Source organism: Juglans microcarpa x Juglans regia, chromosome 3D, assembly GCF_004785595.1.
Source record: "Juglans microcarpa x Juglans regia isolate MS1-56 chromosome 3D, Jm3101_v1.0, whole genome shotgun sequence".
In the NCBI taxonomy this organism is placed as follows: Eukaryota; Viridiplantae; Streptophyta; class Magnoliopsida; order Fagales; family Juglandaceae; genus Juglans; species Juglans microcarpa x Juglans regia.
The window spans coordinates 27,828,950-27,855,085 of NC_054598.1; the positions used below are offsets into that span (position 1 = coordinate 27,828,950).

General features: G+C 35.3%; 1 protein-coding gene and 1 long non-coding RNA gene across 2 annotated transcripts; one reads left to right on the forward strand and one right to left on the reverse strand.

The window, feature by feature from the left end:
- Positions 1-12,563: 12,563 nt before the first annotated feature.
- LOC121253919 lies at positions 12,564-21,387 on the forward strand. The gene is made up of 3 exons (XR_005938531.1): positions 12,564-12,720; positions 20,662-20,663; positions 21,376-21,387. It is a non-coding gene; the product is annotated as an uncharacterized LOC121253919 (long non-coding RNA).
- Positions 16,942-17,932, reverse strand: LOC121253917 (MLP-like protein 43). Its single transcript, XM_041153839.1, has 2 exons — positions 17,644-17,932; positions 16,942-17,544 (listed from the first exon to the last, which is right to left on the reverse strand). The coding sequence occupies exons 1-2, from the start codon at positions 17,834-17,836 to the stop codon at positions 17,267-17,269; spliced, it is 471 nt and encodes a 156-aa protein (XP_041009773.1). The 5' UTR covers positions 17,837-17,932; the 3' UTR covers positions 16,942-17,266.
- Positions 21,388-26,136: the final 4,749 nt, after the last annotated feature.

The window sequence follows — 26,136 nt, forward strand, 5'->3', positions numbered from 1 at the left end:
TTGTTGTTCTTGCATTTGGAGTAGCATCTCTCTTTGTTGATCTTTTTGCTGTTTTATGCGCATCTCCATGTCTACTTGTTTCCTCAATTGAGCCTCTAACTCCTGCCGTTTTGCCATCAATTCTTCGATCCTAGAATTTGCATTCTCTAACGCAATGGCAGTAGTGCTTGACATTGATGAATAGCCTGAAAGCTTTACACAACGACCCAAACCCCTCAAATAGCCCAAACGTTGACCCAGAACTTGTGTAAAAATTTCAACATCACTTGTTGATGAATTATGATCTAATGCATCTTCAGTACAGAAGGCAACCATTTTATTCTACACACAACATATAAAATTAATATTGACACAATAATTTAAATATGGTTAATTAAAAGAAATTATAATACTTACATAATTCTCACGAGCATCGGGATGAGTCCACTCTTCATTACTATTAGTATGTGATGAAGCATATAATTTTATCAGATCATAATTAGTGTCTGACTCTTTCTACAAGAGACATTGTTAAGATATAAAATCTATATTAAAAACAAAATATATAGAATAGAAAAAAAATATTACCAATTTCATAGAGAGACGATGGAAAGATCTTGAGCTTACATGATAATGAATCTTTAACTTCGATCTATTCGTTTTGTTTATAGAATTTTGCTCCTGCATAGAAGTTGCAAAAGTTAGTATGTGAAAATTACAAATATAACACAAATAATTCATTTAAGTTACCTTATATAATGGATCATTAAACATGTCGCAAATTGTTTTCCATTCTTCAGGTCAAACATCTTGAAAAGGATGCTGGCGTGCATTTTCCTTGTTCTCGTACTTCTTGTAATGCTCGTGATAACTCGCCTTATACTTGCAGAATGCATTACACATCTGCTCTTCAACAATCCTACGCTCCTCTCTCCGACCAAAATTTAGTTCGAAATCATCATTGAAAAAGTATATACACAAAGATATTATCATTTAGAATATTAAATAATATCAATATAAATTTATTATTTAAATATTACGTACCAAACAATGCTTATTTATAAGTTCTTTCACATCTTGCAGGACTTTATGCCATGAACTCATAGCCAAAGGTGCATAAGTCCGTGTAAGAGCACCCACATGCGATGCAAGCCAAACTGCTTGTTGTCCCTCGCCTCCGGTATGTTCATCAGGAATGTTAACCTTAATCTTACATACTTTACGATATTTCTCCAATGTCACGCCTCTAGTAGTGCCTCGTCCATGACAAGATTGTATTGTTATCTCTATAAAATAATATTAGTTATTTATCTCATATCAATTATCATATATTTTAATTGAAAAAAATGAGTATTAGCTATTTATTTTGTTCCATAGAGTCAGTCTCTAATAGTGAGTTAGATGGAGAGTTAGGACCAGGTGGAGATGAGATGCAAACTTCCTTTCTCTTTGGTGGCATAATTGCGAGATACTGTATAATCTGAACACAAAATCGACCAATCATCTGTATCAGTTTCATCTATAGATTCGCTCTCATCATCTGTAGATACTTCAGATGAGTCAACACTTTGATCAACTCTCGCCTCAACTATTTTAGCCTCAATATCTTCCCTATGTAATGAAATCATCTCATACCGGCTCAAATCCACAAATAAGTTAAAGCGGGTTGACTCTCTTGATATGCTTCTTGAGTAGAGGGATCATGTTTTTCTTCATCTTATCCCTTCGCCTTAGGGATAACGACATAAATATTTATAGGAGAAAAATTTTGTACTACTTGCCATTGCATTGATTTCCTAACTGAGAATCATCTAAATAGAATACTTGAGATGCTTGAAAAGCCAAAATAAAAAGGATCATCTTCATATCATTTTTTTGATGTATTAATACTCAGAAAATATTCATCCTGATATTTTCCCCTTCGAGGATTGCTTAAATCCCACCAATCACACTTAAATATATAAACCACAAGCTCCCCCACATATCTCATTCCAATTATATCTATGATAACTTTATAGAAATCAACATAATCTCCATCATGACTCCATTCGACAAGGACACCACTATTTTGTGTTTTCCTATAAAGTTCTTAATCAATTGTGTATTACCTATTTCCTCGAGAACTACATGCAAAATATCGAGCAGCGCGTCTCAATGGGTCACGTGCCAGTGCATATAGTTCGTCTGATATATCATTTGGATTACTCGCATGCATTTGTGCAACTTACATATTAAATAAAATATAAACATTCAACCGTTAACAATCCTCTCTATTTTAAATATGTTAGTGCAAAATTGCATCTGTATTAATGTCATTACCTGTTGTTCGAACCATTTCAGGAACTCCTGTTCATGTCTCTGGTCTATACCATTTACTTTAAGTTCTTTTAGCACGTTAATATGATCACTAAAATTAAAAATTACCAACAATAAGTATATTCGTATAATTGTTTAATAAGTAACTTCAATGATTAATTAACAATTAATTTGAACTTACTTCAAGTGGTTCTCTATCTCCGAACAATTATTTAGCATGTACCACTGAGTTTTCTCGAACTTCCTTTCACACAAATCATAACCACGCTGAGCACCAAGTGGATGTACTTGTTGGAAAAATACAGAAAATCCATTCCGTTGTCTTGCTTGGTCAACATCAAAGATTCTTTCTGTCCGATCAAATTTTGTGTCAATGCTGTGCAAGTATTTAGAACAGAATGTATGCCACTCATCATCAATATATGTTTCTGCAATTGATCATTCTGGACAGGCCTTATCACACACTGTGCGTTTCAACTTTCCAAGAAACCATTCAATAAGATACATTCATCTATACTGGACTGGTCATTTCGTGGTTTCTTGGAAAGTTGAAACGTAGCCCTTTCGTTCCTTGACAATGTATATCACCCAATGTATAAGTGAACCATGATGTCGAAGAATAATGGTGGGTAAATACTCTCCAACTTACACAATATTAGTGCAATTTCTCATTCCATACGATCCAAAACTTCTACATTCAACGTTCTAGCACATAAATATTTAAAAAATACACCCAACTCAATTAACGCAACCCGCACATTTTTAGTCAAGAACCCACGGATACCAACAGGCAAGATACGTTGTAAAAATACATGACAATCATGCTTTTTAGTCTAGTAATTTTCCAATTATTTGTTCGCACACACTTTGTTAAATTCGAGGTATATCCGTCTGGTAATTTAATCTTCTACAACCACTCACAAAATGTAGCCCTTTCATTCCTTGACAATGTATATCACCAAATTAACATGTAAACAGACGAACCACTTTGTTGCAAGTGCATTTCAGGTCTAATTCCTAACCGCTTTAAATCTTTCAGTGAGTTTATATGATCCTTCGTTTTACCTTCAATTCACATCAACGTTTCTAACATGGACTCGCATATATTTTTTTCAATATGCATAACATCAAGACTATGCTGCAATTTTAACGTCGACCAGTAGGGGAGTTCAAAAATATACTATTTTTTGTCCAATTCAACTCATTTGCATTTCGTTTTCTCTTTTGTTGTTTTTTACCAAAATCATTACTTTTGACATTCACTAACTGTGCAATAACATTTTCGCCAGACAATAATGGTGGAGAGTGCCCTCATTCAACAGTGCCATCCAACATCCTACCATTTCCACGCCATCTATGGTCACAAAGTAAAAATTGACAATGATCCATGAAGCATAGTTTCCTCCAATACGTAAGCCATTCAGATTAGGTATGTTTGTTATAAGTCGGACATGCCAATTTCCCCTTAGTGCGCCAACTTGACAAGTTTCCATAGGCGAGAAAATCATTTATTGTCCATAACACCGCAACATGCATCTTGAATGACTTGTCTGTTGATGAATCAATTGTTAAGATCCCATTTTCCCACAAATCTTTCAATTCTGCTATAAGTGGCTACAAGTGTATGTCTATATTATTTCCCGATGATCTCAGACCTGGAATGAGCAAACTCATCATGAAATATGGATCTTTTATACACTTCCACAGTGGTAGATTGTACAACATAAGTACAATTGCCCAAGTACTATGACTAGTACTCATGTTCCCAAAATGATTAAATCCATCTGTTGCTAACCCAAGTCGAACATTACGAGGTTTTTCAGCAAATAATGGGTGTTTCAAGTCAAATTCCTTCCAAACTTAAGAGTCAGCAAGATGTGACAAAATATTATCATTCTTGACTCTAAATGATGAGTGCCATGTCATATCCACAGCCGTTAAACGTGATATAAATAACTGTTGTAATCTACGTATCAATGGAAAGTGACGTATAGCCTTCCGCAGCACCTTGTGCTTCTCAGTTGTCCATCTTGATTCATGGCAAATGGGGCACTCGTTCAACTGCTCATTCTCTCGTTAAAATAACACACAATCATTCTTACATGCATGTATTACATTGTAATCAAACCCAAGTATTTTTTTCAATTGTTTTGCTTTATAGAAGTTGCAGGGTAAAATATTATTTGATAGAAGTTCCTCTTTAAACAGCTCGAGCAACATATTGACAGCCTTAATAAATATTCAGCACATGGATTTTATATGAAGCAGTCTAACTATAAATGACAACTTACTGTGCCTTCTAAACCTTCGATATAACTCACGCTGTGAATCATTGCACAAGAGGGTAAAATTGTCATGGCACGGATCATTTGAATTTGATGGATCTGTTCCACTTTTATCTATAAACATTCTCGCACCAATGTCGCCTAACATTTGCTCCATATCCTCTTCAGGATCGTCACCAACAACCTCAGGATGTACATCTTTATCGATGTCTTCTTCTTCATCTCCAAGTTCGAATGACGGTCGGATTTATCAATCAACCGTTCAACATGATTGCTAACTCTCAAACGGGTCTAAGATTTATTTGAATGACAAGTAGAAGATATGATATTAAAACACAACAATAATAAAAAAATACGAGAATACAAGATGACATAAGAATAGAATATACGAGAATCCCCAAATTTTAAGCAAAAATTTTCATTATCAAACTATTTTAAGTATCTATATATATATCATGGATATTTTAAGTATCCCAAATATATCATGGATATTACTTATTAGATTACTTGTACATTATAGTTATTTTTAAGTATTAATTAAAATTTAATTTTATTATTTGTTAAGTTAATCATCATAGTTTTTAATTAATTATCTTTTAAATATAAAGATGAATTTAAGTATTAATAATTTTTACAACTATTATCTTTTAAGTATTAATATGAGTTTAAGTATTATTAATTCTTATGTTTATTATTTTTAAGTTATTTATATTATAACTCATGAGCACAACAGTTTGAACACTTAAATGACTGGTCGAACTCCTTTATGCGTTCGAATGGAATATTACTGCGTTCGAACGGTATCAACCCAAATTCTGAACACCAATCAGTTCATACAAGACACAATATCACAAAACATCACAAACTCATATTCAAAAATCACTACAAACATATAACATATATATTTCGAATAACAACTCTCTAACAAATATATTTCGAATGATGTTGGATACGGTTCTCACCAACTCTATCTTGTGAGAAGGCAAATGCTTGCAAAGTTGGCATGGGCATCTAATACGATCGTCACTGCCAATTGTACAGGATGCAAACTCCAAAAATTTCTTAACTCCTTCAGCGTATACATTGTAATCCTCACCCAACCGATCTTTAACTCGTATCCAACTCTTATCCATGTCTAATATCCTATTGAAAACAATTACGTGCATCAACAAACAATCAATTATCTATCATATCGTGCAATTTATTCATTTCATCGGGTGGTTGGTCCTATCCCATTTGGGATTGTAATATCATAATTGCCAACCTACCAACTATTATCTGTCACGTCCAACAAAATTCGGCAGCATCTCCCCATAGTTCTCCAAATATGCTCATTTGGCCGTGCACATCGACGAGTAATACATCGATGCACAATCACCGAAATTGCATATCCAGAGAACAATAAGGGAGGACTCTCTAAAATCATAATGTCAGATGCAACAGATATAGTTTGATAGTTTGCGAGAATGATCTTACAATCACAAACTATCCACTCTAGACAATTTAAGAGTTATCAATCAACCGTTTAACATGATTGCTAACTCTCGAACTTGTTTAAGGTTTATTTCAATGACAAATAGAAGATATGATATTAAAACACAACAATAATAAAAAAATACGAGAATACAAGATGATACAAGAATAGAATATACGAGAATCCCCAAATTTTAAGCAAAAATTTTAATTATCAAACTATTTTGAGTATCTATATATATATATATATATATATATATATATCAAGGATATTTTAAGTATCCCAAATATATCATGGATATTACTTATTAGATTAATTATACATTATAGTTATTTTTAAGTATTAATTAAAATTTAATTTTATTATTTGTTAAGTTAATCCTCATAGTTTTTAATTAATTATCTTTTAAATATAAAGATGAATTTAAGTATTAATAATTTTTACAACTATTATCTTTTAAGTATTAATATGAGTTTAAGTATTATTAATTCTTATGTTTATTATTTTTAAGTTATTTATAATTTAATTTTATTAATTTTTAAGTTAATTGTAAGATAGTTTTTATAACTATTATATTTTAAGTATTAATATGAGTTTAAGTATTAATAATTCTTATGTTTTTTATTTTTAAGTTATTTATATTATAACTCATGAGCACAACCGTTCGAACACTTAAATGACTGTTCGAACTCCTTTATACGTTCGAATGGAATATTACCACGTTCGAATGGTATCAACCCAAATTCCGAACACCAATCAGTTCATACGAGACACAATCTCACAAAACATCACAAACTCATATTCAAAAAACACTACAAACATATAACATATATATTTTGAATAGCAACTCTCTAACAAACATATTTTGTGTTTAATCTAATAAACACCTACATAATATATATAAACTATAAAATCAATAAATAACTATATTAAAGTATAGATTTCTCCAATAAACATCTATACAATATATATATATATATATATATATAAATAGAATCAATAATAGATTGGGAAGTAAAATGAAAAAGAAAGTCATATCTTTAAGTAAAATAAGTGTGCAATCCTTTTTGTAAGATGATAGATTGAATGATTGTGTCAAGAAAATGGAAGATATTGGAGAGAAAACGGTGAAGAGAAGAAAAGAGGAGAAAAAAAATGAGGGACTGATGGCGTGCGGGAACATTATAAGTTGTCACTAACCGTTTGAACGTAAATAAATTGCGGTCGAACGTGAAAAATTTTCAACGCGCCATTTTTTTGCCCGCACAAATTTCTTCAATTATGTTCAAACGGTAATCCAAGAGTCTTTAATTGAAGGGAGATTTTCCCACCACTGCAAGAAACCATTTGAACGATTATAAATGTCATTCGAACGATAATTCAGAAGTCATTATTGGCGGGATATTTTCCTACCACTGCAATAATCCTTTCGAATGATAACAAAGGACATTCGAACTGTAATCCAAAGTCATTAATTGTCGGGATATTTTCGCACCACTTAAATAAACCGTTCGAATGTTGTTTTCATACGTTCAAATGTAAATAAAACCTTCGAACGGTTTATGGATACTGTTCGAACACATCACCTTAATGTTTAAATATATTTATTTAAATCATTAGATGAAAACTATAAGATCATATGTATTAGTAATAAATACTATCATATATATAGTAAGATATACTATTGAAATTCCCAAAGTACCCCTGTTATTCCAATAAATCACCTACCAAATTACTTGAACAAATTGGTTAGATCTCAATAGTAGGAATGTTGAAATAAATCAAATACTGTGATCAGCACAATGATTAGTTTCGAAGGGAAACCCTTTAAAGAACTCTTTAAAGGTAAAACCCTACGGGGCAGCCAAACCCAGGAAAGTCAATTTTATTATTTGAAAATCAATTACAAGTATTCATCAATTACAAAATCTTTGTAACTTGATTCTCTTACCTGCGAAGACAAACGACCCGTTTGTCTTCTACCGCGGTAGCAGCCAGAACCTCTGGCGATCTTCAAATATTGCCTTTCCTCCTAGAACTCTAGAGGCTGAAATCCAATCATTTGATCCTCTACACTTGTAGCACGATCACACTTAAGGAGAGATGAAAAAATCAAAGTGAAAATTATCAAGATAATTTTTCCTTCATAAGCACACAAACATGTATCTGAATAATCCTTAATCCAACTCCTTAAATGAGTTATAAAACCGAATCCCTTTAAATATTAGATCTGGAAAGAGTCCCAGTTGAAGTAAGATTCTGCTGACACGTAGAGTCAGTTACAAGAATGTTTCCTGACGGATTGCTAACACTTCGTGATAATTCTTCTCTGTAGTTACTGATCTGTGTTCAGCTTCTGTTCTGGATAATTTCAGATCTTTTTGAATTCAAAATTCACATTATTGACTTATCTAAACAACCTTAAAGACTTCTAGATAAACTCAATGTTGTTCAAGATAAAGTCAACAATTGTTTTACATTCATTCAAATTCAAACTTATAATGATAAGATAAACCTTATCATTTAGTCATCTAATCCTAGCCAACTTTAGCATTTACAATCTCCCCATTTGCCAGATTGGTGACGAAGACATCTTGATGAAAGTAAATTCCCTGTGACATATTTCGAAACAGCAAACCAAAAAAAAAATAATAAAGATTCTCAACAGTTGTGATTCAATAACCTGACTTAGACATAAAGAAATCAACCTAGTTTCAAGTACTAGTTTAGTTAATAGCCAGTATATCAGTCTAGCATTCAAAGCATAATATAAGCATGAAAAAGTAAAAACATAACAGGATAGTTTCCTTCTGATGTAGCTGTTCTCCCCCTTTGTTGCTGCTGCTCCCCCTCAATTTTTTCTCCCCCTTATTTGTCTGCAATCAGCCAAGGGGATCTAGAACTCATCATCAGAGTCAGCCACATTTGCCATGATCCGCTGGACATCCAAGGAGAGCTGTACCAATTGATCATTTGCTTGTACACAATCAGAGCATACAACAGCTAATTGTTGCTCTAACTTGGACTGGCCTTATTCGCATTTTGCAGAAAATAAATCAATCTTTTGAGACAAAAGAGAGATTTGCTCAAGAACTTGAGTCATAGAACCAGAAGGCTCTGTAGGTGAAGAAGCTGACTCATTAGTTGGAGGTCTCTTTTTAGTAAGGACAACCGCAGATTTGACCACAGTTAAGGTTGAGATAGATCCTGGCATCTTCATTGTAGGCTCATTTGCCTGAAGGGGGACTTTGGCTTTCATAGCTAACTTGGTAATTAAGCTGCCAAAAGGAAGATTTTGCTCTTTTTCCACATGAGAACGATATATAATATCAATAACATGACGTGGAAAATCAATAGAGACTTCAGTTGCCAAAGCATACATGAAGCAGGCTCTCTCAAGTGTAATTTTTGTGTGACGGCTTATGGGCCAGAGATTTGTGAGCACTAATTTTGCCAAGAGTCTAAACTGAGGAAGCATATTGTTAAGAGGCAGTCTATGAGACTTGGCTATCCACTTTGGACCATCGGGACCAACAAATAGATTGCGCATTGCAGTCTTTGTTGGAGCCCCCATGCCCTTATATGGATATAAAGGTTTTTCCACCTCAGGTAGATCATATAAGTATCTTAAAACAGTAGGAGAAACATCAATTTGAGTTTCCCAAACAATAGACGTAATGCTATGCTCATCCAGGTTGAAGTGAGTAATGTTTGAATAGAACTCGCGGACAACTTCAACACAAGGAGTGGGAGATGCATGAGCAAGGTTCTCCCAGCCTCTCTCAGTAAATATTCTTTGGATGAGTTGAAAATCATCCGAAGGAAAATCATTAATACTTACCTCCCTCTCACCCAACACTAGTCTTTTAGAAAAAGTAGTGCGATAGGCATTTTCAGCTTCACTTGAAGGAAAACGAGCAGTAGTGGCTTTAGTAGGTGCAGGCACAGGTGGAAGAGAATGAGTTGAGGTTTCTCCTGACTGATGTGGATTTGCCACAGGTTCATCCTTACTTGAGGAGGTGGAGCTCTTAGTTGGCACTGGGGGTGTGAGCTTTTGGCACTTAGCACGTTCTTTGAATCTCATCTGAAGCATAAAATCAACTAAGTAAAAAATATAGCTCTAAATAGCAACTCTAGGTTGATTCAGAAATTTTCACAAACACGTGGTGTGCTCCCGTGAAAATCCGAAATCAACAAGTTTGGAATCCCACACACAACAATCCTCAATACATGTAAAAAAAAATACTCTCAAATGAGTAATCAGAGCAACAACTAGGTAGATTGAACAAAATATCCCAAACTGCACAAATCCAAACTTCACAACCCAATCTCCAGAGATATATGTAGAATCGTAGTTTCAGAGAGATAAAAGATGTAACACCCCGTATTTTAGTGTATTTTTATTGAATGATTATTTTTATTAATTCAAAAATTTATTCTCTTATTTTAAAATTGTTGGATTTTTAGTGGGTTTATTTTTATGATTTTTAAATTTGTGAAAATTAAATTTGATATGTTTCTTAATATTAATTATTGTTATGCATTTAAATTGTTCTTTATTTTAAATTAATTTATTGTGAGATTTAATTATTTTATCTTCATTTTATCATTACGTTTAAATTATTTTAATTGACTTCTTGTTTTGAAATATTTTTCGTTTGATCATTTTTGGTGACCCAAGATGTGAGGATTGGACCTCATTTCTTTCCTTCACTTTTATTTTTTTCCTCTTTTTTCTTTCCTTCACTTTTATTTTTTTCCTCTTTTTTCTTTCCTCCTTTTCTTTCATCTTTTTCTTCTTTCTTTTTCTTTTTCTCCTCCCCTGTGTTTACCTCCCCCGCGCAACGCCTCCCCTCTCCCTTCTCCCATCCGTGCGTCTCTTCCCCAGCCCGGCGCCGTGCGCCACCGCCCAGCATTACCGCCCACCACCACAGCTGCCCCTCCCACCGACCATCATCCCCCACCAAGCTCGGCCTCTAACTCGCCGTCGTTAGCCCCCACGCCCTTCACTAAGCCGCGGCACATCTTGAGCTCGCGCGCTGCCGTCGCTCCACCTCCGGCCACCATCTCTTCACCACTTTATCTTCGACCTCCTAGCAACCCAATGCACCCATCCTTAGTCCTGATCTACCGCCGGTGAAGCCGATCTATCTCTATCTCTGTTTTGGACTTTGTGGTTTTCGACCGCCCTCTACGCCGCCACCCATGGCCAATCACCACCACCACTAGCTTCACCTACATCCCTAAGCCCTAACCTATCAATTTCGAGTCTTGGTTCATCCCCATTCAAAAGTAAGTTTTTGAGACCCACGGCCACAGTGTATTTTACACTGTTACGTTGCTGAGCCGCCACTTCTTGCACCTCCGTGATCCTTCGAAAATCATTATATAGCACTGTAAGTATTTTTTCAAAGAATTATCGTGATTTAAATATATTTTTGCACTAACCCATATTGTTGTGATCTGGTTGGTTATATGTCGGACTGAGTCCGAGGAGTACGGGGGTCGGATGGATTGTGGACGAAGTTGTTGTGTGTTTGGTTTGCATTGTGAGTTGTTGGTTGTTGGTTATGGCGTTGTTCATGTACATGGCATATTTGCATGCATGATCATGTTTGTAAAGGAAATTGGGTTTTCGTGTACATGCATTTATGTTCATGTGTTTATTGAAAACTGGATTTTCATGTGTTAAAAGATTTTTGGGTGCGTGTGTATCACGACCCCCAGCCGAGATGGGATATTATCTCGGTGGAGCTCCTTTGGTCACTCGAGAGAGGAATATACTGAGTGACGTCCCCTGGGTTGTCCCAGGGCGACAACGGGATCAGATGAGATGGTCTCGTGCCGACTCCGTGGCCCCTTTGCTGGCGGGGGCTAGAGGATGCTTGGCCACGAGCGCGCTGGGCACGGAACTAGGCATCGCTCGTTGCGTAGAGGATGCTTGGCCACGAACGAGTTGGGGGCAGAACTGGGCATCGCTACGTAGCCAGGACGTGCGGATGATCCCTATGGGAGATCATGGTGCATTGTTAATGGATTAATGGGCTGTTTTCTGGAAAAATAAAGTGTGTTGAATAAAATGATTTTTATGTGATTCATTTTCTGGAAAAATGATGTTTTATTGATTTGGGTCATTTTCTGGAAAAATGATGGATTATTATTTTTGGGCTAAAATGAGATTTTGGCATGTGTTGAAAAATATCCATTTTCGAGGAAAATGATATTTTTGAATCTGACGCATATTTCATCATATACATGCATGTTAGTTGCACTAATATGTTTTTATCCCGTGGTTGTTTGGGTTTATACTTACCTGCGGTACCGTTCTATGGTAACGCAGATTTTGATGCAGAGGTGGATGAGGGTGAGCCTGAGGATTCGGTTCCGCCCGAGGAGTGATTGAGATCACTCGCATTTGGTCTGAGACTTGTATTATATTTTATTTGGGATGATTGTATAACTCTTTCAATCATTTTACTTATGTTAGTTTGTATTAAAAAATTCTGGTACTTCGTTGACTTATTTATATTTATCTGCTGCATTGTTTGTTGTACACTGTTGCATGTACACACACTTGGCACTTTCGTTGGGATGCGTGACCATGTTGTCATCATTATGACGTCTCGATTCTCGTGTTTCCTTACATAGGGGTCGGGGGCACCACAGGTAGTAACAGAACAGTTCGACTCTGGGTAAACTCACATGTCCCTTAGGTGAGGTACCAGAAATTTTTAAAGTTGTAAGTTAAATTATTTAATTTAAAGTATGTTGTTTTTCTTGGTTTTATTTATTTTATTGTGTACTACTTTATTTGTTTATTTATTTTGTTGTATGTTATTTTATATTATTTGTTTTATTTTATGGTAGGTTATTTTATTTGTTTTAATTATTTTATTGTGTACTAGTTCATTTGTTTTGTTTATTTTGTCGTATGTTATTTATTTATGGAATTTTTTTTTGTTTTGTTTTGTTTGGACTTGAAAGGCGGGTTAAGGGTTGTGCTATGGTAGGAAGATGGTACGACGGTGAATGCCATTGTTAGGCTTGAACATTTAGTGTAGTAGGCCTGAACTCTTGGTGATTGGGTTATTTTTAATATCGAGGCTCGAACGACATGGTCTGGGTGGACTCTATGGAGTAGGAACTCAAGTTGCAATTGAGGAGGAGAATAGTTTTAAATCACTTAGGATAATTGAGGTCTTAGGTTCCGTATAATTTGTGTAATGAGTTTGTGGGGTAGGAGGTTGTAAGTTCAACGAACTTCAATGTTAGATTTATGATAAGTTCATCTAAGGTTTGTGGCTGATCTATAGTTTTTAGGAAATAAGTTTATTGGATTTAAGATGGTAGTTTCAACAAGCATTTGAAGGATTACTTAGATTAGAAGTTTACGATCTTGCCGATTTTGATGAGTAGTTTGTTAACATTTGGGACTTTAGGATTTTCACGCTTTATAAGATGAAATGTTTTAGATTTAAGGTCATCAATCTTGAGGATCTCGGGAAATGATTCTTATCTGGTTTATGGTTTTAGAATTGCAGAGTTGAAGGGCTAAATTATAATAGGATTTGAGTTCTTAGTTTTGTAGACTTGGTACGCTAGCTTGGTCTGCTAACTTGGTCTATTCTAGCAATTAATTAGTTGGTAACCATTAAATGGGATTGATCAGAGTTGAGTTACTGATATGATAATTTTTCAGAAGAGAACTTCTTTGGAGATGGAAGGTAATGATCTAGTTTGGATATTTTTCGAGAATTGAAGATGTTGATCTAGTTCAGAAAATGATTGTTTTTTTTAGCTCAAGGTTACAGTGTCAGGTTAAAGATTTAATCCATATCAATTTTAAGGATAATAGATGGATGGTGCGAATTTAGGAAATGGTTCTTGTTGATTTTGAGGATATAGGTCCAATTGATGGAAATGGTAGTGTTGGACCACTTGCAAGTTTGGAGGATTATTGGTTTTGGCTAAGGGTGCATGAGATCGATGCGAAGTAATGGTGAGTGTGTATGCATTTTGGAGAGAACGGGTTCAAGTCTCATTTTTGGCTTGGAAGAAGTAGCTTGGGTAGGTGCTGAAGAGGAGTAAATACAATAGTATTAAATCAAAGGGATTTTGGCTTTGAGTTTTTTTTTTTTTTTTTTTTTTTTGAGTAGATCGGAGTGTGTAGTCGAAGCGGATTACTCAATAGAATAATGGTTGGCAATAATTATTGTGATTATCTATAGGAATTAATTGTGACTTGAGGTTACCTAGGAATCTAAATTTTGAGGTTATACTTTCTTTGGAGATCGAACATTCAGTTGATTGAATTAAGGACATTGTTATTTAACTTTAAGAGAGATTGATGGGTCGTCATGTATGGTGTGTAATAAGATCTTGGAAGTTGAAGCTTAGGCATCAGTGGTGGATGATATGATCAAGTATGTGAGTTAATATAGCATTAGGATCCTTGGGTGCTTCGCTTTGGCTTTTAGTGGATTGATGATTTGAGCAGTATGGCTTGCCTTGAAGTTTAATAATGATGTGCTATTGAAGGAATTAGTCATGCTAATACTAACTTATAGGAGTAGAAGTAGGTGGGCAAGTTACCATGAAGGTTTTGATAATGTTTTGGTGAAGTCAATGGTAGTTCGTAGTGAGTTTAGTTACCGCTAGATTAGATGTTATTCAGAATGTAGGTGATGAGCTTTTGGGTTTAGGTTGTCAGGTAGAAGTTTATAGGCGCTCTTATTGGTTGACTGAGTTGGAATCGAGCTTTTTAGGGTATGTTCCTTATCTTAGATGAGATGGGCATATTTTGGGGTGATATTACTTGTTTACAATTTGGGATGTTGAGGTTGATTGATATTGGTTTTCTGTTTATGATCATGGATGTATTTTGCGGAATATTGATTTTGATTAAGGCAACAGAGTTACTTGAGGACTATGGGTGATAACTCGTGGTTTTGGGAAATAGAGTATTTTCTACCAAACTATGATAAGAGTTTTTCATTAGTAGGTATAGAGCCATCTTGTACTTGATGGTATTAGTTTTATGAGGACATAAATTTTATGCATGTGGTGAATTATCAGAGTGCGCAGTAGGAGCGTGACATTTGTAATTGTAGTTAGGAGTTCGGATTTTACGCTAATCTTGAGGAATTAGCGGTGACTTGAATTTTTGAGATGATATTTGTAGTTGGAGATTAATCATTTGGTTGTGCAAAATTTGTTATTGATGGTTAACAATGGAAGTGGCCATTAGGTTACCAAAGGTAGAATTCAATGGAGGTTTAGAAGTTGTAACATAGGAGTTGATTGAGGTTAGCATGGATTATTGTATGAAGCTATTAATCATTGGAATTTATTAGATTTTGTATTAAGGTTCTTGAGGAAATGAGATTTGATAACATAGCTACCATAGGAATATTGGGCGTGATGTGTCACTGGGGGACTAACGCGAGTATGATGGATATCGTCAAGTTTATTGAGAAATATGTCCCATGCTGTCAAGTTAAGATGGAGCATCAAAGACCCGTTGGTAAACTTCAACCTCTCCCTATTCCTGAGTGGAAGTGGGATGATATTTGTATGGATTTTGTTGTCGGCTTGTCAAGGACCCCTAGTGAAAATAACTCAGTTTGGGTGATTGTTGGTCGGTTGACCAAGAGTGCCCATTTCTTACCTGTTAATAATACCGACTCTTTAGGTAAGTTGACTCGGTTGTATGTTAAGGAGACGGTGCGTTTGCATGGAGTACCCCAGAGTATCATGTCAGATCGAGACCCGCGGTTCACGTCCCATTTTTGGAAGAGTTTGCAGGCAGCCTTAGGCATTAAGTTGAAGTTTAGTACTGCATATCACCCTCAGACAGACGGCCAATCAGAGCGTACTATCCAGACTCTTAAGGATATGTTGCGAGCTTGTGTCATGGAATTTCAGAGAAGTTGGGAGAATCATCTGCTGCTAGTTGAGTTTGCTTATAATAATAGTTTTCATTCCTCCATTCAGATGGCCCCGTATGAAGTTTTGTATGGAAGGAAGTGTAGATCGCCTTTGTGTTGGGATAAAGTTGGCGAGAGTAAATTAATTGGGCTTAAGATAATTCAAGAAATGAAAGATCAAGTTTGGTTTATAAGGACTAAAATGGTGGAAGCACAAAGTCGCCAGAAGAGTTATGCAGATACAAGGAGAAGAGACTTATCCTTGGAGGTAGGTGATTGGGTTTATCTCAAAGTCTCTCATATGAAAGGCGTTAAGCGCTTTGGTAAGGAGGGAAGACTTAGTCCGATGTATGTTGGCCCTTTTCGGATTATAGAGAAAGTTGGGCTTGTTGCTTATAGAGTTGCATTGCCGGACTATTTTGGGGAAGTTCATGATGTGTTCCACGTGTCGTCATTGAAGAAGAGTTTTGGACAAGAAGAGCCACATTTGTTGACCCTGGCGGTATGTTTCTTAAGACTGCTCTTAGTCGAATCTTATTCCTGTCCTAGCTTTAATGTTTGACCTTGCCAATTTTGAGGACGAAATTTTATTTAAGGGGGGAGGATGTAACACTCTGTATTTTAGTGTATTTTTATTGAATGATTATTTTTATTAATTCAAAAATTTATTCTCCTATTTTAAAATTGTTGGATTTTTAGTGGGTTTATTTTTATGATTTTTAAATTTGTGAAAATTAAATTTGATATATTTCTTGCTATTAATTATTGTTATACATTTAAATTGTTCTTTATTTTAAATTAATTTATTGTAAGATTTAATTATTTTATCTTCATTTTATCATTACGTTTAAATTATTTTAATTGACTTGCTGTTTTGAAATATTTTTCGTTGGATCATTTTTGGTGATCCAAGATGTGAGGATTGTACCTCATTTCTTTCCTAGTACGTACGATATTATAATAAAGTGGAAACCATTATTTAATCAACAAAATGATCGAAATTAAGCACAAGGAAGTTTCGTTTGCAGGTTTATTATAAGCATAAATTTAGAGAGATAGATCAGATGCCATATGAGTACATATAATGGATTGATCCACCATGAAAGGCACGAGGTACCTGCTAAAACTACGATGACAAAAAAAAAAAAAAAAAAAACCAACAATACATGATGCAGGAAAGGGTACCTTTTTACGTACTTTCTTTTTCAGAAAATAAAGGTATTTATTTAATTATATATATATATATATATTTATGCTATATGTATGTGATGTTTTTGAGTGCATATCTACTCCTGGCTGATCTTTAGAAGATTATCATCTATCTCTCTGGTAAGATCAGCTGCAAACTGAAGCAATTCTTTTGGATCTGGAATATCCGCGTTGAGTTTCTCATATTCATAAGTCCAACGGACCAAGCTTCCCTCTTTCTTTGGAAAGGCCTGCGAAATGAACTTGAAACTTTTGAATGACTCCACGAATGATCCTCCTATCACCTTGAACGTAACCGATAGTTTTTCGTCATCTATGCTCTCGTATATCTCCTTAGAAATTACAGTTTTCCCCCCTACGAAGCCAGGCCAATAAAATAACAAGTGACACGTGAGAGATCAGTTTATACTAATACAATATCATGTGATCAACAACGAACTTTTGTTGCCCTTACCGTATACGAGATGCCAGTTAAAGACAGCACCCACTTCTTCCCATTTACCTTCTACTAAATCAACCTTGGGTATATAGGTAGGGCAAAGTTTTGGTATCTCGTACAATCGTTTCGCGTTGGCCTCATAAAAAGCACGAGCTGGTGACTTGACCTCTATTTCAATACTTAACTTACCAGACAGAGAAGAAGACATTTTTCCCTTCAATTATAAAGAGTTTTCAGTATTTTAGTACCAGGAAGTAGAAGTAATTAGTACTAGGAATGAAAGACTGTGTCCAGGCCACTAATGCTCTTCGGCTTTTATAGGAAAAAATGGCCAATCTTCTTCTCAGTGATCTTCCACGTTAATTCATTTTTCTTTGGCCGACACCATAATACAAATCACGTACGTCTTCAGGTGCTGATCATCGACGATTGTCAAAAAATCAGGAGCCATCTGCTCGCGTGCCTACTGTACGTTGATAATGTCAAAATCAGGAAACAGCTAACGGAAAATGAAGTAATATTTTGTATAATATACTGTACGTAATCACAGAAAAACAAAAAATTGTAAAAACAAAAAATTGTAAAAAGGGCATAGTCAGCTTGTTCAAATCTGGTACAAGACATCATCTCATGAATGCATGTACCTGGTTCTTTCAACTCATGTATCTTTGGAAATTGTGCCCTTGTCATGATTGTTCAAGCTTAATTATCAAAGGGTGGGTCTACACGCACGCTGGGACCTCCCGCTGGAGTCTCCCGTAATGCATTTTCTGTTTTTTTTTTTTTTTTTTTTTTATATGATTTTTTTTATATATTTAAATATTTTTTTAAAAAAAAATACATATTATTAAAAAATATTTACTTAATCATAAAATTTAAAAAAATATACAGTCAAAGATCGACGATGGCCAGCTGTTTTCTGATTGAGTAATAATGTACACATAATAAATTATATATTATATTATATATTAATATTATAAAAGAGAAATATTTTTATAAAATTATATTATTTTTATAAGATATTGTATAAAAATATTTTTTATTTAAAATATTATTATATAATGTATTATATAAAATATTATGTATAGATTATTTTTGGGTGGCTGTTTCCTGATTTTGACATTATTAACGTACAGTAGGCACGCGAGCAGATGGTTCCTGATTTTGACAATCGTTGATGAGCACCTGAAGACGTACGTGATTTGCATTCCATTTTCTGTGGGTTTCTGTGGGTACGTATGCAATCCTCCATTCTGAGTGATCTATTCCATTTTCCCTTTCGAAAGTCCAAATTACCCCTAACAACTTTGAAAAAGACATCATAATCATCGTACATTAAAAATTTTAAAAATAAGAAAGAAAGGGCAAATTAACATAGAGATAAAATTAAAGGGTATTAATAGTGTCAACCTTTAATTACAGCGTAAAAGTTTTTAGTAGTTTCACGTGTTGTGATCATTGAAATTGATAATTCAGTGAGATGATTGCAAATAAAATACAATATCCTTTTGTGACCCTTACCGTGTGCGAGAGGAAAGTTCACGACAGCACCAACATCTAGTCGGGATGAAAGACTCTGTGTCCAGGCCACTAATGCCAGCGGCGGACCTACGTTATGTCTAATGGAGGCCATTCCCCCCAAAATAAAATAGTTATTAAAAAATTTAAAATATATCCTATATTTTATTTATAATTATATAAATATAGTAACTGGCCATGCCAAAAGAATTTACAATCATCATATGTTCTTTAAAATTTTCGAAATTTTCAATATACCTAAAAATGTCTTCTTCAATTTTTTTCCTATAGTTTAAAATTTTTATATATTATTTATTTTCAAGGATTTGACCTCACCAAAATTAAATTAAAACTAAGTTTAAGAAAAATAATAAACTTATTAATATGGATCTTCAAGTTTTTTTTTTTTTGTTATATAATATTAGATTAAGTAAAAATATAAGAAAAATCATTTAAGGTTGATGATTTACATGAACAATAGTTGAAAGGTTTTATCCTCTAGACTTCATTGAGTAAAAAACAGATTATTTAAGATCTCAATTATAGTATTATATACTTAATGTGATACGAAAATATTTAGGTTTTGCATGAAACTTGATAAACATTTTAAAAGATCACTTGATAGTTTCTATAAAAAAATAAATTCTAAATATTTCATTATAAAAATAATAATAGATTAATATTATTCTATGAAACATTATTGTCAGAAATTTGAAACATATATTAAGTTGTGTTTCTTAGAATTTTATTTCTATGTATATATATGTAACAAATTATTGAGATCTAATGTATCACATAATAGAAAAGTTGGCCCCCTTATGGCGTGGCGAAAGATAGAAATAAAATTATGAAGAAGAGCTGTGTCTTCTTGAAATGAAACTGTAAACAACTTTATTGATAAAGTTAAGCCTCCTCCATGGAGCTCTCGGATCAGGTTCTCATGCAAAGAAGTTCGAGGAATGCAGAACTGATTTCCCCAAAAAAGATATTTAGCATGAACATGAAAATCTTCCACAACTTGTCCATTCGAGCACTTGCTCCATATTTCAGTGAAATCCAGATCATCTATATACAATTCTTGTAGTTGTTCAAAGCCTGTGAGTTCAGCCTTCAAGGTCAGTAGTAAGGTTGTTCGACGGCTGAGGGCGTCGGCTACCTTGTTTTGTTGTCCTTATTTATGTTTCAACACCATGGTAAATTTCTACTTGAATCCGATCCATCTTGCATGCATTCGGCTCAAGTTACTCTGGGTGTTTATAAATTTCAAGGCATGATGATCGTTGTATAAAACAAACTCCCTTTAGATCAAATAATGTTCCCAATGCTTAAGAGATCGAATAACAGTGTAGAATTCCAATTCATAAGTCATCCACTTCTGTCGAGACTCATTTAGTGTTTTGCTGAAAAATTCTATGGGCCAACCTTCTTGGGATAGAATTGCACCAATGCCCACTATAAATGCATCACACTCCACTTCAAAGAGTTTTTTAAAACTTGGTAACATTAGCATAGGAGTCGTAGACAACCTTTCTTTTATAAGAGCAAAACTGACTTCTTGTTCTTCTTCCCAATGAAACTGTCCCTTCTTCAGCTGCTAGGTCGAAGACTCCAAACACCGCAGGTAACTTTCATGCCCCACAAGAATGTCGTGAAGCTCTTCGAAGGCCAGAGATGTTTCCCGTGCTCGAATTGGTGCAACAATTTCCCTGAAATTAGAACCCAATCCGTTAAGAGTATAAAGGGTAAGATCATCATCAGATATTGGATGATCGATGAGTGCGATCTCATCAGCAAGGGCTTTCACAGCATTCAAATAGTCAGGAATAGAGCGATTTCCTCACTGAATCAAGGTAAGTTCTTCCTTGAGTTGCATGGCTTGAGTTCTAGATTTACTGGCATACATGTGATGAAGTTTTTTCCAAGCCTCGTGAGAGGTTTTGGCAATGACGATGAGGGGAGTAATGGTGGTTGAGGTGGAAGCCAAAATGACGCTCAGGATTAATTTATCCTAACGAACCTAATGAATTTTATTTAACTTGGTTTGAGGTGTGCCAGCAGGGGAGGGGCACTGGGAAATTCCATGAACATAGTCAAGGAGGTTGTATCATATAAGAAGAGCTTCAAATTGTGCTCTCCATTGAGGAAAGGTGGATGGCGTCAGTTTCTCATTGATTTGTGTAGTGATGTTGAGAGCAATGAGGGCATTTTTGGTGGAAGAGATGGGATGAGTGTTTGGGTGGGGTTCAGAGGTTTGATTTGCAGAAGACGACATTTTAGAGAAGAGGATCTGTTTGCTCGTAGGAAAAGTCTCTACTGATACCATATAAAATCTCAAGATACACATGGTTTTAATGGAAAAACCACCACACTTTTCATTAACTATTGAATGAAAGATATATAAGAACAAAACCTATTTTAGGTAACTAATACATATGTACGTTTACTGTAATTTTGAAAGAATATAATTTACAATAAATAAAAAGATTCGTAATAGCTAGAATGCTCAACTTGGATAGAAATCTGTTGACTGGGCAGAATTGATGCTAGGCAGATTTTATGCAGTCTTCCGTAATAATGCATTTGGGGATGGGAGCTGCGATGGAAGTGAAATTCTTAATGAACCTTCGATAGAAGGTTGCTAACCCTTGAAAATTGCGCACATAACCAACAGTCGTAGGTTTTGGCCACTCTCAATGGCCTTGACTTTCCCATCATCCACGTGAATGCCCTCTGCGCTTATCACAAACCCAATGAAAAACAGTTGGTTGCTCATAAAGGTGCATTTCTTGAGGTTGACAAGTAGCTTTGCAGCATGGATAGAACTTCTCGTAGTTGCCCAATATGTTCTTCCTCATCTTGACTATAGAGAAGAATGTCATCGAAATAAATGATAACAAACTTCCCGATGAATGGCTTAAGCACCTGGTGCATGACCCTCATAAAAGTGCTTAGTGCATTAGATAAGTCGAATGGCATTACCAACCATTCATATAGGCCCTCTTTGGTTTTTAACGCTATTTTCCACTCATCACCTGGCCGAATTCTAATATGATGGTACCCACTCTATAGGTCTATCTTTAAGAACACATTAGACCCTGCAAGCATGTTGAGCATGTCAACTAAACGAGGAATGGGAAATCAATATTTTACCATGATCTTGTTAATGGTGTGACTGTCCACTCACATCCTCCTGGTTCAGTCTTTCTTTGGTGTGAGCAGCGCCGGCACAATGCATGGACTCATGCTTTCCCTAATTAGGCCTTTTTGGAGGAGCTCTTCCACTTGGTTTTGAAGAATGTGGTGTTCATTGGGGCTCATATGGTAATGAGATATATTCGGCAGGCTTGCCCCTGGGACCAAATCGATGTGGTGTTGGACATCTCTCATAGGAGGCAACCCCTTGGGTAGTTCCTATGGCATGATGTCTCCAAACTCAGATAAAAGATGATGTACTTGCTAGGGAATATCAACTGCTTCTACTTTAGCACTGCCTTTCACTACAAGGGTCCAAAATTCCCCTATTTCCTTAGCATTTGCCATGGATTGTGCTTCAGAGACCGTGAGGAAGGAATTTTTTTTATCTGCAATGATCGACTCATGTGCCTTGGCCCTGTAGGAACCATTACTATTTTGCGCCCCTGCCACAAAATGAATAAACGTTCTCTCGCCCTTTGTAAAGAGCATCCACATCAAACTGCCATTGGGCGTCCAAGTAAAAATATGGCACACGTCCATCTCCACCACATCACACAATGCCTTATCCTTATCAGTTTTCCCAATGGAAAAAGGAACTCAACAAAGACTATTCATGTGAGTCTCGGACCCCTTTCGAATCTAACCGATTTTATAAGGCCATGGGTGTTTCTCAGTTTTCAAAGCAAGTGCAGTGGCAAGAGTTATAGATACATTATTTTCACAGCTTCGACTATTTATAATCACGTTACATACCTTATTGTTGATAGTGCAATGTGTTTTGAATATCGAGTGCCTTTGATTTTCCTCTTCAACCTTTGGGGCCAACATCACCCATTGTATGACACAGTTCACGGGTTCTCCTTCATCGCCTTCTAGGAACTCTCTTGCTTCTTCACCTTCATTGTCGCCCTCATCCTCCTAACCTCCCTCTTCCCCTTCAATCATATGCACTGTTCGTCATGTAGGACACTTGTCAGAGCGATGTCCAGGCTGGTTGCATCGAAAACATTTTCCCAACGTAGGCCTGGAATAAGGATTATTGTTGATGCCGCTCCTTCGCACTTATGGGGTTGTCGATCCTCTCCTTGCTTGGTTGTTGGTGTTTCCTCTTTGAGGAAGACTAGACGAACTTGGTTGTGAATTGCTTGGTTGAGGTTGTTGATCAACAGCCTTGGTGGGTGGAGTAAAAGACAGTGTTCTTAATTGTGGTCAGGATAGTTGTAACTCAATTTTCATAGCTAAGTTAACAGCCTTCGATAACGTCCATACTGTATGCAACGAGACCTTGTCTTGGATGGCCAGACGTAACCTTCCCACAAACCTTGCAACTTGCTACAACTTTGTTTCAGAAAGGTTGTTGCGCGAGTTCAATCTGTAAAATTCTTCCATGTAGTCGCTTATAGTTCTCATGCCTTGCTTGCAATTTTGATATTGCTAATACATAATTTGTTCATAATCTGGCGGTAGGAACCTAGCTCTCATCAGTCACTTCATTTTCGGCCATACTCGCACTGGTTGTTTACCCTATCATCGCCTATTGTTTTGCATTTGTTCCCAACATGCTGATGCACCACCACACAATTTATATGCCACTAACTTCACCTGTTGTGCTTTAGGGGTCTACATGTAATCAAAAAAGTTTTCTACTTCCAATAACCAGTCAAGAAAGCTCTCGACATGGAGATGTTCGTTAAAGCATGGCAAGTCGATTTTTATTCGAAAGTTGTTAATTTGGTTTGGCCCCCTTCTATTAGTTGGGCCCTCTCCCTCGAAGCCAATGACCTCTTCATCACTAGATGAATCATCTGGTGCTTGATTCTGTCGCCTCGGTATAAACCCACGATCTCCATGCGGGTTATCTCGATTCCTCCTATTCTCTTGATGCCCATCACCACCAACATGAACGTTGGTAATGACTCTTTGGATTTCCTGCAACATCCTTTCGATCCCCTTGAATCGTTGTTGGTTTTACTGGTTTTGTGACTGGACAGCAACTCAAAAGGTTGGTACTCCATGCCCTTCATCATGGAGGTTACTTTCTTCTCCTGCCATCAAGCCAGGCGCAACCTTGCTCTGATGCCAAATTGGCGTAGCAGAAGACATAAATAAAATTATGAAGAAGAGCTGTGTCATTTTGAAATGAAACTGGAAACAACTTTATTGATAAAGTTCTAACTTTTGCAAAAAAGAATAATAATCATCCCCTTTTCTTCCCAGTCACTTATTATTTGTAGGAAGGGACTAACAATAAAGGAAAGTATTTTGTAATGGAAAGTTACCATAAGAAAGTAATAAACTAAGGAAAGAAACTATAATAGGAAAGAAAACAGAGTAGCAATTCATCTTATTTGCTATGAAATAGAAAAGGAAAAAAATCATGGAGAATATTTGAACTGTGCTGGTGCGATCCAAATGGACTATTCTTGATCATTCATTGGTAATTTAGTGGTCTACTCGTTGACATCTTGCATCACCTTATAAAAGTTCCTGGTTTCGCCACTGACTAATGCTCTTTTATAGGAAAAAATGGACGGGGTTTAGTGCTAATCTTCTTCTCACTAAAAATCAGAAGCCATGTTCTCAAGTGCGTATTGTACATTAATAAAGTACACTCATATATGCCTTTGAAACAGCAAGTCAGCCGACGTTGTTCAAGGCAAGGGGACAATATCTTGTACTACTAGTCCTGGATACATTTGAAAGAACCAGCTACATGCATTCATGAGATGATCATGTCTTGTACCAGATTTGAACAAGCTGTCTATTCCCTTTCACAATTTGTCTGTCTGCAGCAATCCTCCATTTTGAGTGATCTATTCAATTTCTTTTTTGTTTTTTTTTTTCTATTGAATATTCTTCAAGACATTTTTTTTTAGGAAAATAACAGGGAGTTCGGTTTTAGGCTCCCGTTTAGTTTTCTCGATCGATTTTTTTTAAAGTTTTTTTTTTGACTTAATGATTAAGAAAATATTATTTATTAATCTTGTGATTTTTTTTTAAAAAATATTTAAAAGTATTAAAAAAATAATATGAAAAAAAAATCTTTAAATTTTAAAGATTTTTTTCATATTATTTTTTTAACACTTTTAAATATTTAAAAAAAAAGAAAAAAATTCACAATATTATTAAACAATATTTTCTTAATTACTAAGTAAAAAAAAATAAATAAATAAATAAACAATTGAAAAAATTAACAAGAGCCCAAAACGGGCTTCCTACTCTTTTTTTTTAGGTAGGCCGCCCTCCAAGGCAATTAAGATATTTTAAAGAGATATTTCTATGAATCACTCTGCCACTTTTGTAAGATGATTAATTGGACTCGTTTATTTTCATAAAATTTTTTAATTTATCTAATCTAATTACTAAAACTTTTTTAAATTCTTAGATAAAATAAAATTAACAATTCAACTTTTTCAAATCTCAAAGAAAAAAATGTTAATAAAAAAATATTCTAATAATATTTTATTTAATTTTTATCATCTCATCTCATCTCATTTATGAAAACAAACGAGACATAAATTAATCCCATGTCAAACTTTTGCGATATGAAATATCAGCAAAACCATATATATAATTAAGATATAACAATGCTCATCATAATGGCACGTTGGGAACGGTAGATGTAGGGTCGGAGGGATATTCTCTCTCCCCCCAGTAGGGGCCGGGTTGACTCCACTCCTCAGAAGCGCTTATGATTTGTGAACGGCCTGCCTATCTGTGTCAAGAGGAAAGAGTTCCAAACCCAACCTGTAGGGTGTGCATCAGATGGGAAGAGGTTATCACATCACTGATACG